General features: G+C 38.7%; 3 protein-coding genes and 1 pseudogene across 6 annotated transcripts; 2 read left to right on the top strand and 2 right to left on the bottom strand.

Annotated features, from left to right (window-relative positions):
- The first annotated feature begins 785 nt into the window (after positions 1-785).
- Positions 786-3,206, top strand: LOC103967622 (lysM domain receptor-like kinase 4). Its single transcript, XM_009380897.3, is given in 3 exon segments — positions 786-1,662; positions 1,664-2,768; positions 2,771-3,206. Coding segments are annotated over 3 exon segments (1,986 nt in total). The 5' UTR covers positions 786-933; the 3' UTR covers positions 2,923-3,206.
- Positions 3,207-5,490: 2,284 nt separating this feature from the next.
- On the top strand, positions 5,491-7,584 carry LOC125473106 (annotated as a pseudogene).
- A 219-nt stretch (positions 7,585-7,803) lies between these two features.
- Positions 7,804-10,270, bottom strand: LOC103967620 (serine/threonine receptor-like kinase NFP). Its single transcript, XM_009380896.3, is given in 2 exon segments — positions 7,804-8,206; positions 8,208-10,270. Coding segments are annotated over 2 exon segments (1,872 nt in total). The 5' UTR covers positions 9,807-10,270; the 3' UTR covers positions 7,804-7,933.
- Positions 10,271-12,555: 2,285 nt separating this feature from the next.
- LOC103967619 (protein DA1-related 1) lies at positions 12,556-17,837 on the bottom strand. Of its 4 annotated transcripts, none has more exons than XM_009380894.3 (12): positions 17,510-17,837; positions 16,426-16,561; positions 16,112-16,181; positions 15,440-15,773; positions 14,739-14,859; positions 14,498-14,581; positions 14,268-14,387; positions 13,941-14,153; positions 13,776-13,838; positions 13,564-13,682; positions 13,418-13,476; positions 12,556-13,326 (listed from the first exon to the last, which is right to left on the bottom strand). In XM_009380894.3, exons 2-12 carry the CDS (start codon positions 16,525-16,527, stop codon positions 12,986-12,988), a joined length of 1,626 nt encoding a protein of 541 aa, XP_009379169.2. In that variant the 5' UTR covers positions 16,528-16,561; positions 17,510-17,837; the 3' UTR covers positions 12,556-12,985. The 4 variants fall into 4 exon arrangements, with proteins under 4 accessions (XP_009379169.2, XP_009379168.2, XP_009379170.2 ...); XM_009380893.3 differs by having other exon boundaries at positions 16,426-16,567; positions 17,510-17,835; XM_009380895.3 differs by having other exon boundaries at positions 15,446-15,773; positions 16,426-16,567; positions 17,510-17,830.
- Between the last annotated feature and the right edge of the window lie 747 nt (positions 17,838-18,584).

The following is an 18,584-nucleotide window of genomic DNA, read 5'->3' as shown; positions in this document are numbered from 1 at the left end:
GGGGCCGGGCGGCTGGCTGCTTTGGGACGTTCGGTTGGCCCTTTTTTGCCCAGTGAGGCCCACAAGCCCTTTGACCTGACATTTGGTTGGAGATGGTTTTCAGGCTATTTTTGACCATCTGGACCCTTCGGTTGGAGATGACCTCAGTACTCTCCACCTAAGAAGTCTGTGTAATCGAATTGTTTTCCTCGGCCCTGCAATTTCACTGCCCAACACTTTATGCTCATACGAATTAAACCCTAATTTATATTCCTCTTACTGTATAAGATGTGACACACTTTGTGAATTGTATCATAGTTTCTGGCATAGAAAATACTAATTGTCTAATTTTAGGTTCTTCTTAGCCTTTGTGTAGCTTTATTAGCCTCATCTTTCGTTACTATATATCGTCTCCTTAATAATGAAATGCGAATTTGGAGACTTGAACCTTATGTTGAGTAAGGGTTATAATTGCCCTTCTGACCTATATAATAAGCGTCATATTACAAAAGGAATTATTGGGTATAATATAAAAATTTTCATGAGAAAAATACTAATAACATAAGATAATGTGTAAACCAGAATATAGAAGTATTTAATTGCTCTTTAGTGCCTTCCCAACCAATGTTGACACGTGTCAAAGATTAGTGCCACAATACAAACCTACTTTTTTTAATAAGAACAGAATAAACTATTTTTTTAGTACTAATTGAAGATTAACTCCACTTACAGTTCATGTTCTGATAAAAGTTGAAGTCAAACAAGGCAACTAAGAAGAAGTCAACTAGACAGTCCTTCAATCCACGCTGCTTTTTGCATAAATTATGCTAATACTTCACCATAGAAATTCGATATTAGTATCTCAAGAGGCCCACAAATTTTGGAATATATTCCAAGTCCGAAGTTCCTAACTTTTCCTTGCAGAAAAACTCCACACCTTTCGATTCAAGAAAAATGAATATCCTCCCTCTCGTATCTGCTATAATTCTCACCATTTTTTGTTGCTCTTGTTTGATTTTTGCTCAGCAGCCTTACGAGGGGCAGGCCTTCTCAGATTGTCGCAACCCAGAAACTTACTCAAAATCTGTTCTTGGCTACACCTGCAATGGAGCAAGCAAGAGTTGCCAATCATTCCTCACCTTCAGATCCCGGGCGCCTTACAACACGGTCTCTTCCATCTCCAGTATGCTGGCTTCCGACCCGTCTCAGCTGGCGGAGATCAATTCGGTTTCTGAGACTGCAACGTTCGAAACCAATAAGTTGGTGATTGTTCCGATTAATTGCTCCTGCTCAGGTGAGTACTATCAGCTAAACACATCTCATGTTGTTGTCCATGGCGATACCATTTTTATCATTGCGAATAACACATTGCAAGGCCTTTCGACATGTCAAGCTATGTTGAGTCAGAATGCTAATCGAACTACAAAAGACTTGTATACTGGTGATAGACTCAATGTTCCTCTTAGATGTGCTTGTCCCACAAAGAACCAAACTGATCTAGGTTTTAAGTATCTTTTGACTTACTTAGTCACCCCAGGCGATTATGTTTCATTGATCAGCAATAGATTTGGACCATTTGGTTCAGATACAGGGAGAACTCTCGAAGCTAACGGCCTTTCGGAGCAGGAATCCACAATTTTTTCCTTCAGCACACTCTTAGTTCCTTTGAAAAACCCTCCAAATAGGTTCTCAAATTGTAGAGCCTCCCTCGTCATCACCATCACCTCCGGCAACACCTCCACCTGCCTCCAATAACTCAAACAAACCATGGGTTTACGCCCTTGTTGGGGCTCTTGGAGGAGGTGGGCTTGTATTGGTCATAGGCGTTATTATCTTCTGCACATTTTTCCGCAGAAGTACTAAGAAGGGCTTCGATCCGGTTATCGCCTCAGAGAGCTTTGAGGCACTTGAGAAATCACAAGAGAAGAAGGTGGAGGAAGAAGGATCTCGGGACTTCTTAGAGTCCTTATCTGGCATAGCTCAATCCCTCAAAGTTTACAAATTTGAGGAACTGCAACGCGCAACAGATGGTTTTAGCACTGCTTATTTGATTAAAGGGTCTATTTATCGCGCCAAAATTAATGAGGATTTGGCAGCCATTAAGGAGATGAATGGAGATGTGTCCAAAGAGATTAATTTACTAAAAAAAATCAGCCATTCCAATATCATTCGCCTCTCTGGAGTTTGCTTTAATGACGGACATTCGTATCTTATCTACGAGTATGCTGTCAATGGACCCTTGAGTGATTGGATTTACAACAGTAGCAATGACGGGAAGTTCCTGAATTGGACACAGAGAATACAGATTATGCTGGATGTGGCCTCAGGGCTTCACTATCTCCACAGCTTCACCACTCCTCCCCATGTCCACAAGGATGTAATGAGCAGTAACATTCTTCTTGACAGTGATTTCAGGGCAAAGATTGCAAACTTCGGTCTAGCAAGGTCAACAGAAGCGCCGGAAGGTGAGTTTTCTTTGACAAATCACATTGTCGGAACAATAGGTTTCATGGCTCCTGAGTACTTGGAAAATGGCCTGATATCCCCAAAGCTTGATGTCTACGCATTTGGCGTTCTCATGCTGGAAATACTCACTGGAAAAGAGGTTGCTATGTTTTACGAAAAGAATATTCTCTTGTCTGATGTTGTAAACTCTGTACTTAACAACAAAGACGGAGGTCAGAGTTTGAGGGAGTTCATGGATCCTTCTATGCAAGAGAGTTATCCTTCAGAACTTGCTGTGTTCGTGATCAAACTGATTGATAACTGCTTGAACAAAAACCCCACTGCTCGCCCGGCATGGAGGAGATTGTACAGTTTCTGTCAAGAACCATGAGCAATTCACTGAGTTGGGAATTGTCAAGCAACATCTCAGGCTACCAAACTTTAGTGGGAGTTCTTGGTAGTACCGAAACTAGAACAGGATCGCATTCAACTACTTAGTTTAAATTTGGATTTTATTGTAATTTACCTGCTTCTCTTTCTCTTTTTCCAATTAAGATTCATCTGCTGCTATTGTGTATAAGTTATGGAAAATTCTTCGGATATGCAGCAGTAAAAAGCCTCAGGCAAATTTCCATAAAAATAAGCCAATGACTGGAAGAAATGTTTTGACATAGAAAAGTGATCTGTTTCTTGCAGAATTATGTGTCTTGGCCCGATCCCGAGATACGTTCAGTTTAGGCTTTGGATTTTATTGTAATATACTGCTTCTCTTTCTCTTTTTCCATTTAAGATTCATCTGCTGCTATTGTGTATAAATTATGGAAAATTCTTCGGATATGCAGCAGTAAAAAGCCTCGGGCAAATTTCTAGTAAAAATAAGCCAATGACTGGAAGAAATGTTTTGACCAAGAAAAATGATCTGTTTCATGTAGAATTAATTATATGTGTCATGCTCCGAGATACGTTTAGGATTGACATGTAACGTCAGAGTGTACCTATTTAACTATCATGTCTCATTTCCAAGATATGACCAAAAACAATCACGGTTCAAAGTGCAGTAACTTTTTCTTTTATTTCATGATTGCATCTAACCTTTATGTTAGACTGCTTACATACTTAAGACGGATCAAGTTATTTGTAGTTCACCCTTTGTTAAGCTCCGACATTTCTCACGACATTCCTAGCAGGAAAATATAAACAAACAACTTTCGATGTAAGTAATTCACCAATATGCCTCTCCATTGTTTTTGGAAATGAGGCAGCATGCAGCATGTGAGTTCTCGTAGGACAGAGATGGAGATAGCATGCAGTACGTAGAGATTAGTGTATATATATACATACTTGTATATATATATATATATGTTGTGCGTTTATATATTTATATATATGTTAGAGAGAGAGAGAGATTTAGGAAAGAAAAGAGAGTAAAAGAAAGATATAAATGGCATTAGGAGTGATCAATGAGCTTGCTCAAGTACGTGGAGTTTAGCTATTGCAGTAATGATGTCAATTTTCGTTTTAGCTTTGGAATTTAGGTTTTGGTGATGAATATTGCTTGCTTGGCTTGGAGACCAGGTAGGGAGATCCTCACTTACCCTAGTTATGGAATTTTATGAATGTATGTATATGTAAATATACGAATGCCTGTGAAAGCTGCATGAATTTTATTGTGATAGAACCATGAGGAAACATGGTTTTGTTTTATATCATGATATGCATGTTGTTTTATGCTACAAATTAAAGTGATGACTTGAGAGTGAAGGGGCATAGCGATCCGCCTTGGGTTTTGATCCCCTAAACCTCCGAAGGGGCTACTACGAAGGGATTATTACTGCTACCCTTCTAGGAGAGGTACTAAGATATCTACGGGTAGAGCATTAAAGGACACTTTCGCTACATGCCTACATGGGGTAGTTGGTCATTGGACCGGTCATTAGGCATGTAACGATTTATTGGGATCCCTATTTTTTTTTAAAAGGAAATTGTGTGAGCATACAATCTATTTTCAAAACTAAACAAAGCTTTTGTTGTGCATCATTTTCCTATAATATATATAGTGTCATATACTATTTTCAAACCTAGCTAGGGTGGATTCTCTGAGGGGGAGCGATGATGAACATTTGTGATGCTCACCCCCTACTTTATTACATGACCTGATGCACCTACAAATAGACGTTAAGTCGGGACTAGTGTTGTTTGTTACTTGTAAACTTCTTGGTCGTTCATTGCCTCATCGTCTTGAAGGATTTTTATAGCCAAATTCAACGTTTTGCATTTTCAAATCGTACTAAAGAGTTGGTTTAGTATGATAATTACTTTAAGCACTTTGGTTTTGTTGTAAGTTGTAAACTTCATCTTTGATGTAAAAAATTTATCCAAATTCCGTTGCCCTTTTATTCTTCGTTTTACCAAAATGATTTCCACTTCCGTACTACTTAAAAATAAATTATTTTACTTCCCCTCAAATAGCCTTACATTCTATTGGGAATGTAGTGCTATAGTGTTGGAATTTAACACTATAATATTGTGTTACTAATAGAGTGTGACATTGTTATGTGCCCCTTTTTGGGGCATGACAACATAAATAATAATAATTTCCAGAAAATTCGAAGTACAACAAACTGAATTGTGAAATCCAATAACAGGATTTCATAATATGGATCGGAAATGCTTTGTGCAAAACGTCCATTCATTACAAAAGAACCGACTGTGAATACACCATAGACAATGTTGCAATGTCGTTGTATCGAACAAAACGTACGTAGCAGTAGCCAAATTATTAATATGGACTACAAGGTATTTTTATTGGCATATAAGGAGACTTGGTCTAGTCAAGAGTGCTACTAGTCATATGATTCTCCCCCACATCCCTACCCTAAACTCCCTTAATTAAGGAACTACTGCTCCTTTAAAAAAGATTAAAGTTCAATACAAGTTATATTTGGGTCCCAACCACGGATGATTTTCTGGGAAAATTCCATGTGATTAAACCTAATTAGTGAACATAAGTACAAAAAGTCAATTATTCAAAATAGTTAGAACGCGGTAATGCTGATGCTGCAGACATTGTCATTGCCATGTACTACAAAACTTCAAGACTTCAAGCTTTTCCTCTGCCAGAAGTCTTCACAGAAAGTAGAAACTTGATCATGGATTGCTCTATGTTCATGTTCTTAGTTTTGTTGCTCTTCACTCCGAAAACCAAAGCCCAACAAAGTTATTTAGAAGTACTCGCTTCTGATTGTGGCGAAAATGTTGGTACATCTCCGGCTTTTCTGTACAGCTGCAATAGAAAAAAGCAGTCATGCAAGGCTTTCTTGATTTTCCTCTCTCAACCCCCTTATGATTCCGTCTCTGCCATATCGAACCTCACAGCTTCAGACCCGTCTGAGCTTGCGCGGATCAACAATGTCTCGGATCATACTCTCTTGCTGCCTCCAAACAAAGAGGTGATTTTTCCGGTGGTCTGTTCTTGTTCAGATCAGTCCTATGAGGCCAAAGCCTCTTTTGTCATTCCCTCTATAGACCACACATACTATATAATAGCAACTCAGACATATCAGAGTTTGTCTACTTGTAATGCTCTCATGCAACAGAACAATTATAGTGCATTCCACTTGCAGCCTGGCATGAAATTAAAGGTGCCGCTGAGATGTGCTTGTCCCACAAGCAACCAAACTGCCGATGGTACTAAATTTCTAATGACTTACTTGGTCAGCTTGGATGATTCTGTCCCTGACGTGAGTAAGAGATTTAATGTAAGTATAAAGAGTGTAGCTCATGCAAATAGGTTTACAGAAGATGATCCTCCTTTGCTAGCATTTACACCCATTCTAATTCCACTGTCGGTGGAGCCTTCGAGCTCTCAAACCGTAATTCACCACCTGCCTGGGCCACCGCCATTCCTTTCTCCTCCGGTTACTTCTATTCATGGAAATAGAAGATCTAAGGATATACTTATTGGGTTGGAATTGGAATTGGAATTGGAATTCTTCTGCTAGTTCTCTGCTTGGTTATCTCTGTGGACTTCTTTCGTTGCCAGAAAAAGGGTTCTCAAAAGAATACAGAAGGAAAGAAGAAAAGGGCACTGGAGGAAGATTTATTTGTTACCATTTCTCAAGTTGATGTAGGGTTGAAAGTCTTCGAATACGGAGAATTGAAACATGCTACGGAGGATTTCAGCGAAAAGAGCTGGTTGGGGGGCTCTGTACATAAGGGTTTTCTCAACGGAAAAGCGCTAGCCATCAAGAAAATGAGCAAAGATGTGACTAAGGAGGTGAACTTACTGAAAAAGGTTAACCATTTCAATCTGATCAGCCTTTTGGGTGCATGTGAACACGGCGGGGATTTGTACCTCATGTATGAGTTCATGGAAAATGGTTCGTTACGAGATTGGATCAAGAAAAACAATTGTCCAGAAGTTCAGAGTTGGGATCGTAGGGTTCAGATCGCTTTGGACATTGCCAATGGGCTTCACTATCTGCACAACTTCACCAGTCCTGCTTACGTGCACAAGGATCTTTGCAGTACCAATGTTCTACTCAACAAAAATTTAAGGGCTAAGATTGCAAATTTCAGCCTTGCACGGTCAGCAGAGAATCAATCGAATGGGAATTCATCTATAAGGTATGCCAGGGTACCGAATGGTTACATGGCACCAGAATATATAGAATATGGATTGGTGACACCCTGCAATCGATATCTATGCCTTTGGGGTTGTTATGCTGGAGTTGGTAACAGGAAAAGAAGCTGTATTCTTGCAGGATGGAGTGGAAGTACTTCTTTCAGACACAATCTCTACAACAATGGGAGGAGAAAATGCAGAAGCTCAGCCTGATGGGCTAATAGATCCGAATTTCAATGTAGAGCACTGCGCAGAGTTTGCAGTACGAATGATAAAGCTAAGTCTTGAATGCTTGGCTCAAGAGCCAGAAAACAGACCAAGAATCCATCAAGTACTCTCGTTCCTGCAAAAAATTCAATTCGATGCAACAAAAGTAGATTCATTTTTGTAAAATACTGATCTAGTTGAAACTGTACGCATCTCATAAAGCACTGTTTTTCTGCAACATGTAAGTGTAACAATTGCATGATGAATAATTGTTTTGTTGTCAACTTTATTGCCATTCATAATAAACAATTGTAACAGTTGCATGATATGGATGATGTAATGAAATAAAGACGGTTTGAATCGTTGAAAAAAGTTACGGAATAAACATTACAAGGTGTCCCTCAAATAAATTTTTTTTGAAGGATCCCCAACGGAAGGGAAATGGTTTCTACAATATGATATTTGCATATAGCAAGAAAATTACAGATTCAGATTCCTTCATGATCAGGCAAACCTTAAATTAGTCGAAAACTTTACACTCAATTCCATCATCAAGCAAACTCTAAATTAGCTGAAAATTCAGAACTTAAAGGAATTGTACATCATTTTCTCAGTACATAATTATGAACATGTAAATACAGATCTAATTGGGCTAAAGCTTCCGGCTTCCTCCCTGAATCAACGAGCAGCGATTGGACTGATAGTTTCAAGAACTTCTGCTTCTAACGCCAAAGTCCAAGACCTTTCCAATGTCGACTGAGAAGATGAATGAGAAGATGAATGAGTAAGCACAGAGAGGTTGAACACAACTTCTCCCATACTTGGTCTAGTTGATGGCTTCTCCTGTGTGCAGGCCCTTGCCAAGGCTGTCAAGCTCAAAGCACCATCAATCGGATAGAAGTTCTCCAAATTCGGATCCATCCATTTTCTCAACCGCTCCACTTTTTCCTCATTCGGCTTCCAAAACCCACCTAACATCCTTCCACAACATGACAGCCTCTCCATTTTCTTTCGCTTCCATGCCTTTCTTTCCGGAAAGCAAGGCCAAAAGTACAACCCCAAAAGCAAAAACATCTACTTTGGGGGTGACATCGTTTGCAGCTGCTCTAGCCATGGAGAAATTTGCTATCTTGGCCTTGAATTTGGAGTCGAGAAGTATGTTACTTGTCCTGATATCCATGTGAACAATGCTTCGCTGCGTGTGTTCGTGCATGTATTGCAGGCCATTGGCGACATCTAGAGCTATACTTAGTCTCCGATTCCACGTGAGCAGCTCCGCAGATCTTGAAGTAGCCGAAGATTTGGAGTACAACCACTTATCAAGTGATCCATTTTCAGCGTATTCGTAGACCAAGAAGCGACTCCCGTCTGTTTCAGATGAGACTCCGATAAGCTTCACCAAATTTGCATGATTTACCTTCTGCAGAATATTTAGCTCCTCCGTGACATCTTCTTTAGTGTTCTTTACAGCCAAGACTTGTCCGTCAACTATGGCTCTGTATACCGACCCTCCAATTCTGCAGTGCTCGTTAAGATTCATCGTTGCTTCCATAATCGTTTTGACCTCGTACATGATTGGCTTTCCAAGATAGCTTGAAACTCCCGGAAGAAGCTTATCTTGTATAAACTTCAGGCCAAAATTCTCATCAATTTTCCCTTCTTTCATTTTGAACCATTCAGCGCTTTCCAGAGATGAACCAGGACCGTCCAAATCCTTCTTCACCTTATGTTGGCGACAAGTATACACGGCAAACATCGCGAAAAGTGAAGAAACTATTAGAACACCTCCCAAGATTATGATGAGAATGAGCCACCACCGCTGCTTGAATATGTTTCTTCCTTTGGGGGGTTTTGGTTGAACTAGAGCAGGCAAACTTGACACGGGGATCACCACCGGAAGTCCCACTGCAGCGCTGTCGTTGTGGAGGTTATTTGCAGATGAGATGTCAAGTGTTGACACACTGAACCTGGAACTCACACGCCTGATGTCATCATTGGGTTGCCATATGTATGTGATGTGATACTTGATTCCATTTTTCGTATACATCTTCGAGGGGCACTTGCAGAACAGAGGAAAGATGACTTTCTGGCCAATCTGCAAGAGGGTCGGATTCAGAGTTGGGTTCATATTTAGCACTTCATGCCAATCGGTGAGATTCTGAAATGAATTGACTGAAACTAAGTAGAAGTTATCTCCGCTCTTGATCTCATATGTGATGTTAGAAAAGTAACTGTTTCCAGAGCAACCGCAGCTGATTGGAACTAGTAAGAGTTGGCCTGCAATCAATCTGATGTGCTCAGAAACTAGATTACTCGCCTTGGCAATCGATAAGGGACTGACCCCGAATAGATGAGATATATTTTCCAGGCTCATAAACTGAGGCTGGGGGAAGTAGGACACGTACGTGTCACACGAAGGAGGTGCATCTACAGAGCACGAGAAACTAGTGCTCGAGTTGGATGGCGTTGATTGAGCTAAAATTCGGGCAGTGAAGAAGAGGAGTAGCAGAAGAATACAGAGGGGTTTGGAGAAGAGGAAGGAGATCGCCATTGTTATGACCTGCTAAAATTCTGCAGGCTTCTCAACTAGTTAATGCAACATTTGCTTACGTGATGGTGCTAAAAGTCGAAAAAAAAGCTGGAAGGCTTGCAGAGAGAGCTTTCAATCCAAATTAAAAACATATAATTCATTTCAGGTGACCATCTCTCTAGCTTCAAATTGAAGGAGTCTTAATCGTTTGATTTTATATAAACTAAAATATAATCATACAATTATTGTGCATTCGGACAGAAAATAGATTTAAATACTTCAAAATACCTTTCTGCAATGAAGTATTCAAATAAAGCAGATTAGTTTAAAACAAGCAACAAACTCTGGACGGCAAGTTGTCTCTTAATCTGACCATTTCTGTATATAAAGTCAGCCACAGGAACCATGGATGAGATCATGGTATCGAATGCGACGTGATAGATGATTGCTTATTATTTGTTGGCCTGTTGGAAAAAACCAACGCGATGGCAATCATGCTGTTGTGTTGAGGCAATCACTAGAGACAGATGATTATTTTCAATCAAAAGGGTTTCGATGTCAAGTGATTCCCAACACAACCATAAGTTAATAACCACAGATTTGATGCTGAACGGCTGCTGCTAGAGAGATACACTAACAAACTCAAGGGGCGGCCGCCCGCGGTAGTTGAATGAAAATAGCTGTATCAACGTTTTCAATAGAAGAAAATAATCAGACAATTTAAAATAACAACGTTTGTTCGATAGTGACATCAAGCGAAGTAAAAGATAACAATACATTGTAAAGGGGAAAACTACCGGCACATAACAATACAAGCAAAAACATCCGGTATCTGCAGTTATAGGACTGCCCTTAACTTCAAGATTATACGATTTCAAGTCTTCGGCTACAAAGTAAATCGTCGGTTTTACATAATTCATCTTAAAAAACTCTATTCGCCAGCAGATGAGAAACTACTGGAGTAAATAGAAAAAGCTTTGGTAAGATCTGCAGAGCTCAGCGTCCATATGCGACCCTGGCAACGTGAGAGGAAGGGTGTTGCTTACTTCCTCACAACTCTCTTCCGCAATGCAAGAGCAGCTCTCCCACATTTGCAATATGCTTGGATCAGGACTTTAAACATATAAACATCTGGCTGGACTCCACTCTGCCTAACCATTGCGAAGAGTTTCTGCACAGTTTTGATGTCCGCGTTTAGTGCAAAATGATGCATCAACCCTGAAAATGTCTGGATATCGGGAACAATTCTAGACATAATCATCTCTTCAAGCACATTCGAAGCTAACATCATCACCAACATCCTCATCATCATCACCGCTGATTATTGATATGCTCTTGGTCCCCTCACTGAGTCATTGGGCAACATTTCTCATAGAAATTCATTAAGTCTCATGTACAAACCCTGCTTTTTGAATCCGTTCCAAAGACAAACGCATAGCGTGACCCGGCAATATCCCATCAACCCGAATTTCATTAAGTAAATTCTTAACCTCGTCAAACTGTTCGACATCAACACATGCCTCTACCAAAACTGAAAACTGGTTTAAAGTTCGATTCACCCTCATCAAAGGAAGCACATTAAACACCTCCATTGCAGACTTCCCAAAAAAATTTAAAATTCTTTTTTATTTATATAATACAATTATTTATATACAATAAGGTCCGGATATTGATACGATTCCTCTAATTATTCTTTGTAATACAATACTTTAGTAAATTTTGATTAATTTATCATATTTTAGTTTTGTTTTATGAAATTTCATAAAAAATAACGAGTCTTTATGTTACGTTACATATGGCCTCGTTTCAAAAAAATTCGTCGTCTGGGGGCTTTACCAGGACTATCTAGTAAAAAGCCTAGAGCCGGAAGCGATCTTAGACACCAATCGCGCGGTGATTGGATTAATGATAAAATAGAATTCTAGATCTCAAACAATGATTCGATGGATAATAAAGAAAGAGAATTCTTGGTTCATAAGAGAATTCTTTGTTCAATTCTCCACCTTAATGACAGAAAAAATAATTGATCTCTATTGAGTTTGACTCGGTATTCAAGCTCTTATTTTTGCAACCTTAGTTGCGGCTTATATAGGCGAATCCATGAAAGATCATCATTGACTAGTTACATAATCTTAGCTTGACGCAATGTATCTGCGACTCAAGGTAATCCACTTAGGGAAGATAAATAAGGTATAAATAAAGGTATATACGCCAGAACTCAGAAGGTGCTCAATCATCACTGTCTTAAGTCCAACTATTCGGGACTGCCCCCTTCTTCAATCATCATACTAAAGTCCCTCCCCGCCTCCGAATCTTTCCTCATTTGGGCAAAAATACGCATCACAATGTTATAAGACTCGGCGCACACACGTTTCTCCGAGCTAACTCTATACTCATCCCACGTTTCTCCGAGCACATGTATCTTTAGTTTCTCACACACCCCTCTATAATTTTGGATTGCATAAATCAAATGGAACAACTAATATGATTCAAGTTGAGTGTGTGATAGAATAAAAATGGTATGTGATCATTTTCCTTAATTTAGAATGTTATGAAATGAAAAATACCTAACTGCATGTAAGAAGTCGTTATCTGTGCATAAATCACAGTTTGATAATGAGATACTTTTGTGTACGTATCAGACTGTGATTAAAGGTAATGAAGGTAATGCGCATGTAAGATGCCAAACAAAGTTCTTTCAACCATTCATATCATATTCAAGCCAACAATTTTTTTTTTGAAAATTAGTCTAGCCGACACCGTATAGAGCTCTATTTTAACCTTTTTTTTTTCGTCAATAGATATTGGCGGTGAGAAATTCAAACTCGAAACCTCACCTCAAATACAGTAGTGGACACACTACACCTAGAGGGAAACTCCCCGAGTTTTTACAAAACAAGTACATGGAAAACCAGAAGGATGGTCAAGCTTGATATCCATGGATAAAATGCCTCTAAGAGCAATCCCGTCGTAATTGTCATCTGTCTTTTAGATACAATTTCTTCTAAACAGATTTGAAGGGTAAAATGTGGTAGTATAATTTCTAAATATGTTCCACAAACTGTTTTGAGATGACAACAATCCACACAGAAATGAGCATTTTCTTTGCGTATCTCTCATGATCTACATCCTATATAGTCATTGGCAAGGCCGAGGTATGGATTTATGTGGTAAGAACTCTTTTGTATCAACTCTAAAAGTCACTCGGGAAAGTTTCCGACCAATCTAATATGGTCGAGGGTCCTCCTCAGACCATACTTGAGCACTGCTTGGTTACCTATCCTGAATCCTTCTCCGTAAGCTGTTGATGAATCCGATTCAATTTGGTGTTTGAAAAATTCACCGAGTTTCTTCTCAAAGTCAGACCGTTTACCCTTCTTAGATGATGCCGAACTAGAAGAGGATGACGAGGAAGAGGAAGAAGAGGATGATGACGAGGCAATATCACTACCCGGAGTAGAATATGTCTCAGCATCCAGCCACATATGTGCCAACACTTGGCAGATACCTTCTTCTACCTCTGGGCTCAGGTTCGGATAGCCTGCGCAACAACCTATCAGTAAATCCAACCGACCAAAAGGAAATGTTGTAAATGTCAAAAACAGAATATGGAGTGCAGGACAGGCACGCACCGTTAAGCCTCAGCCATGCATGCATCATCTCGTGAGTGAGAATTGACCCTGTCAACAACCTGCGTTCACAGAAGTTTTAGGTCGTATATATCAATTAGCAGCATGATTAATGACCATGGATAAAGAGGAATCAAGAGAAATATTACCTAGGAAGGCCATACAGTACAAGAATTGCTGTTACTTCACAGCGACGAATCAGCCTATGAGGCTCAGTAACCATGTCTATCAGCCGGTAGCCAGCTCCAATCCTTGGCCTCCGTAAAATCTGCAACATAGTAAGAGATATACAGAGAACTCTATCAATGAACTGTTAGCTTAAGAAATGTAATTGACAAAGCTGAGGGAAAAAAATTCCTACGGTAGTGACAGTCTGTTCTTCTGACAAGCAGAGTCCTCTAGTCTCCGGCATGTGATGATGACCCTGCCAACGTAAAGTAAAATTTCAACTAAACTTTTAGATTGAAGAAATGGAAAGGCACTTTTTTTTTTTCCAAAGCATGAAGCTCTAGTGCATCAGGATTACATTCTTTTCTCCCTCCATAGCCTCATTTAGAGCTTGCCTCTCGACCAAGAGCATTGGAACTTGCTGCTTCAGTTTCATGTTTAAACCTTCGTAAAAGTCTTGTATCTCAAGGTAAAGGGGTTGGCATTCGTGAGTATCCATAATTGCCGAGTCTAGACACTCCAGACATAGCTTCCGACCATCGTCAAGTAACAAATATCTTGTGTCCCGTGCCTGCAAGGTTAGAAGGCATATCATTACCAATAATAATGTCTTCTATCCTTTTCAATTCCTTCAGGATTTATTGTTTGGTTGCAAAGAGGACGAGTTGTGTTTTCATGAACTTACCTCCATTCTTTCACAGCTACAACACCGAGGAGTCCCATCGCGCTCATGAGCAGGACAGTACTTTTGTAGCCAGAAAGGATGTGCTCTATACTCAATAAGCCCAGCTGAATTTGTTGGGATCTGTATGAAAGAACCAACAAAGAAAAAACAGAAAAGTTATAAAGAGAAATCATTTTAAAGGGGCATGGAAATTCAATATCATTAAAGAACTAAATAGAAGAGAAACTTACGAAACTCTTGCAAACATCGCATTTTGGGTGATGCTTCTCCTTATAGCAGGATTTATGGTAAGGGTGATTCCCAGACATCGAATACTGTCATGGATAGGAGATCCAAAAAATTAAATTATATATATTGCTATATACAATTCATATTTCCAATTTAAATAATTCAGCTGGGAATTCAAGTATCTTGTCAGTCAATTCCAAATAAAATTCTTACTGAACAAGATGTCAAGAACCAGATTCTGACCTCATAATCAGTAATTGGAAGATTGCAAGCACGGCAACGGAAACATTCTGGATGCCAAACAGCACCCATGCAACTCAAATATCGTCCATGGCCGATTCCCAATTTGCAGCCAGCACATATCCTACAAACAACAATTTTAACAACCTTCGGAATAAAGCTATAAAATTACATGAAATGAAAGAGTCAATTCTCAAGTGGCTTCATTTTATGTAACTACCCTATGTGCATTCATACATAAAGATCATATTGATATCTTGGATCTCTGATTCGTAATGTTACAGTAAAACAACTCCAGAAAAATTATTACGCTCCTCTCTGGTTACGGAAGAAACACGTGTATACCAAAGGATAAATTTATATCAACCTATTTATCTCATGCTCAAACAAGTTACAGTTTAATAATTTGATTTTGTACCTTTTGTATCAATTCTTACTACACAGGTAGAAAACTCATCAGGCGGCTTAATATATTTAACTGAGCACGTGAGCTACAGAGCCAGTCTAAGCTCCCATATAGGCAATTCAAACTTCAATTTTCTCTTTACATCCGTTTTGTTTCACAATATTTTTCAATGTTTACCATCAAACAAAGTCTAGTCATATTCAAAGTTATTAAGAACCTATAGATAACAGAAATTGGCATATAACAGTACTTGATTGACTAGACTCGATTCAAGAGACAGCAAAGTGTCCGCATGCACCTGTACCTGGCTGGCATGAATAATGAAGGAGGTTGAAATATATTGCCATTATCACGTCGAGGAGGAGAATCCATGTTCAAACTTTCTTGAATAGCCTTTGCAAGTTGTTCATCTTCCTCCAATTGAAGTTTAGCACTTTGTTCATCTTCCTCGTAGTCAAATTTGGCAGGTTTTTCATCATCGTCCGACTGAACTTTGGCAAATCGTGCATCATCATCTGATTCAACTTTGGCAAATCGTTCATCATCGTCTGATTCAACTTTGGCTGATCGTTCATCATCGTCTGATTCAACTTTATAAGGTTGTTCGTCATCCTCTGATTGAGAATCATCTTCTGAAAAATAAGTAGGGTAATGGATTATAAGTAACTTATCAATCAAACAGAGGATAACAACCAAGATTTATGAGTATGCCCTTTAGTGGAGTTATGTAGAAGTCACACTCTATGCTTGATGGAAAATGTCACAATTCATTATGGATTTCATGAAGATTTGCACACCTACAGCATATTGCTCGATCGCTCATGTCTAACACTAGTAGCTACTAATCCTTGTACAAAAAGTGGGGGAATTCCAAGTTATTCAGTTAGTCTATTGTATCCACTGAGGAAACTCTCGTACTTATGCAGCATATGAAGTTATCAATTAGTTTTTGCATGTTGGTGAAACTTACCGATTACACTTTTCCCTTTTTGATCTAGTTCTGAAAGGGACATTGCAATAGCAACATCTATGTCTTCTTCCTGCATTCCAAGTTCCCAACAACATAAAGTTAGCATCGTATGACATAAACTAAACATCGTACAATAAAGTTAGCATCAGTATGACGAACCTTCAGAATTTGGATTATCATGGTAATTTCTGTAAATTATCTTTGTGATGGGTAGATATCGATTACCTACTATGAGCATAAAACTAGTCCACTGCAACATTAAATGTGCAGGAACAATGACAAATTCTGTTTATATTAGTCAAAAGAGTAATTACCACTGAATTACGAGGCTCGTCCCATGTTCTATCCTCTCTAAATTTCCTATGAGAATGCCCTTTATAGCTAGAACCTTTAAGAATCTTAGTCAGCCAACCCATAACAAGAAATCTTACCCGCCCCTGGTCTGGCAAACTGTTCCTGCACCAATAGTATTTCATTTAGGCACAGAGAAAGCACAGCATTAAATAAACAGCAAAGTAAAAACCAAAATGCAAAAATAGAAGATATTCAGTGGCACACATGTTAAATTGTGCTAGCTATTACTATATATAGTATTATCATATAATCACTCCACAGTTTGAACGTACATCAAACGAAAACATTAATGGATGTCATAAGGACTAGTACGATACACACTGAGAAATCAAATATAACATTACTGTTCTATTAAAGCGAAGAAATAGGACTAAAAATGGTCGTCTCTAACAAAGATAACACGATAGCATTCGCAAAGCAAGAAACTGCAAAAGTGAGATCCAAGAATATCTACGACCACCATACAATCAATAAGTCTCAACCTGGGAACAATTTCCAGATTTAGAGGGGCAACAGTTCACAGAACATGCATATGAACCAAGAGCAGATAAGCAACGAAATCATAACTAAGAGAAAGCGCAAAAACTGGAAAAAAAATGAGAGAGAGAGAGAGAGAGAGAGAGAGTCTCTAGCTAACTATTATACAAACTCAACAAGTTCATTACAGCATAGAGGAGCAACCAGATAACCATTCAACAGATTCATATAATACTGAAATGACTACGAACGGAATTTTGCTCTGTGAAATTCACACCCTGTTCCAATAACCTCAATCCAATTGAAAGAATTTAACCTATAAAGAATCAAGAATTAATAGCAATAAGCTCAATCCACCCCAGACTGAAAGTACCCAAGAAGGCGTCCTTTCCCAAAATTCCAATAGCATGCAGCAATCCATAATCCAATATCATCAAACCACATATTTATAAGAGAACACATTCCATCCACCCACCCACATCAAAATAAAGAAACCAAATTAAAGCAGGTGGAGCATTCAAATTCAATGAAGAAAAAGTAACAAAGCAGAAGTCCCTGTAAAACTACCTGACACAGATTAAGATTCTGCAAAAATAGTCGAATCTGATGAATCCCAGATAAGATGAAAGTTCCCAATTCCCCACCCTACCACCCACAGCTTTTCACCCCTGCAAATCCCCCAGCCTTTCTTTGAACAAAGTCACAACCATTTTAGTAAAGATAAAGGATACTGCTTGAATCCTGCGCAAAATTCCAAAAGGGTATAAATTAATAATATAAAATTGCAAATAGTTGGGAGAGCTCCGATCATCATCAAGGTATTATAATCTGCCTTTTTTCAAACCCCACCAAACAAAAGACAAGCTTCTTTTTTTTTTTTTTTTTTTCACCTTATTTATTTAAGGATACTAAAAGATTAGGGTTTGATCATTAGTCTATCATAGTTGCCTTATTCTCTAAACCACCATAACATGGTTAGAAAGAACCAAAACCCCGAAATTTAGTAATCAACTACAAAGTAGACTACTTCATTTCTATTCAAAGCGATTAGAAATGGCTAATTCTTTGATAGAACGACCCTATTTCCCCTATTTACATAGTTTTATTAAATAAAAAAGAGCAATAAAAAATAAACAAGCGGAGGACAAAACCAAAACCCATAAAGAAAAAATAATACATCATTCCGGAATGCGCATTAATTTCTAAAGCGGAAGCAACATGAACCATCGATGGAGGAAAATCATGCCAAACCAAAATAAGAGAAGACAAACCTATGTTAGCAAAGGTATCCGCACCAACATTTCCCTCTCAAAAGATGTGAGAGAAGCACAAAGTCATCTTGTAAATGCAGGCCAAACAAGTGCTAAAAAGCCAAGGAAGATCAATATCATTCGAATATTTACGGAAACAGCACTAGAAGAGTCACTTTTCAACCAAAAACAACGTCGGCTCCTTTGGATAAGAGAATTCAACACCAATAATAATTAGATTGTGATGGTCAATACCCTGACAGAAACCACCAAAAAATTGACCAAAATAATCCCTAAAAACGTCCCAACAAGCAACATGACCAGAATTTTCTTTAGATAAACCGTTTAATTCAAAGGAAAACTAATGAAAATGGCTTGAAAACTTTGAGTTT

This window comes from the organism of the source record quoted next, unplaced genomic scaffold (assembly GCF_019419815.1).
Source record: "Pyrus x bretschneideri cultivar Hongxiangsu unplaced genomic scaffold, Pyrus_bretschneideri_v1 Contig8, whole genome shotgun sequence".
Lineage (NCBI taxonomy): Eukaryota > Viridiplantae > Streptophyta > Magnoliopsida > Rosales > Rosaceae > Pyrus > Pyrus x bretschneideri.
This window is presented reverse-complemented; position numbering and strand designations above follow the sequence as displayed.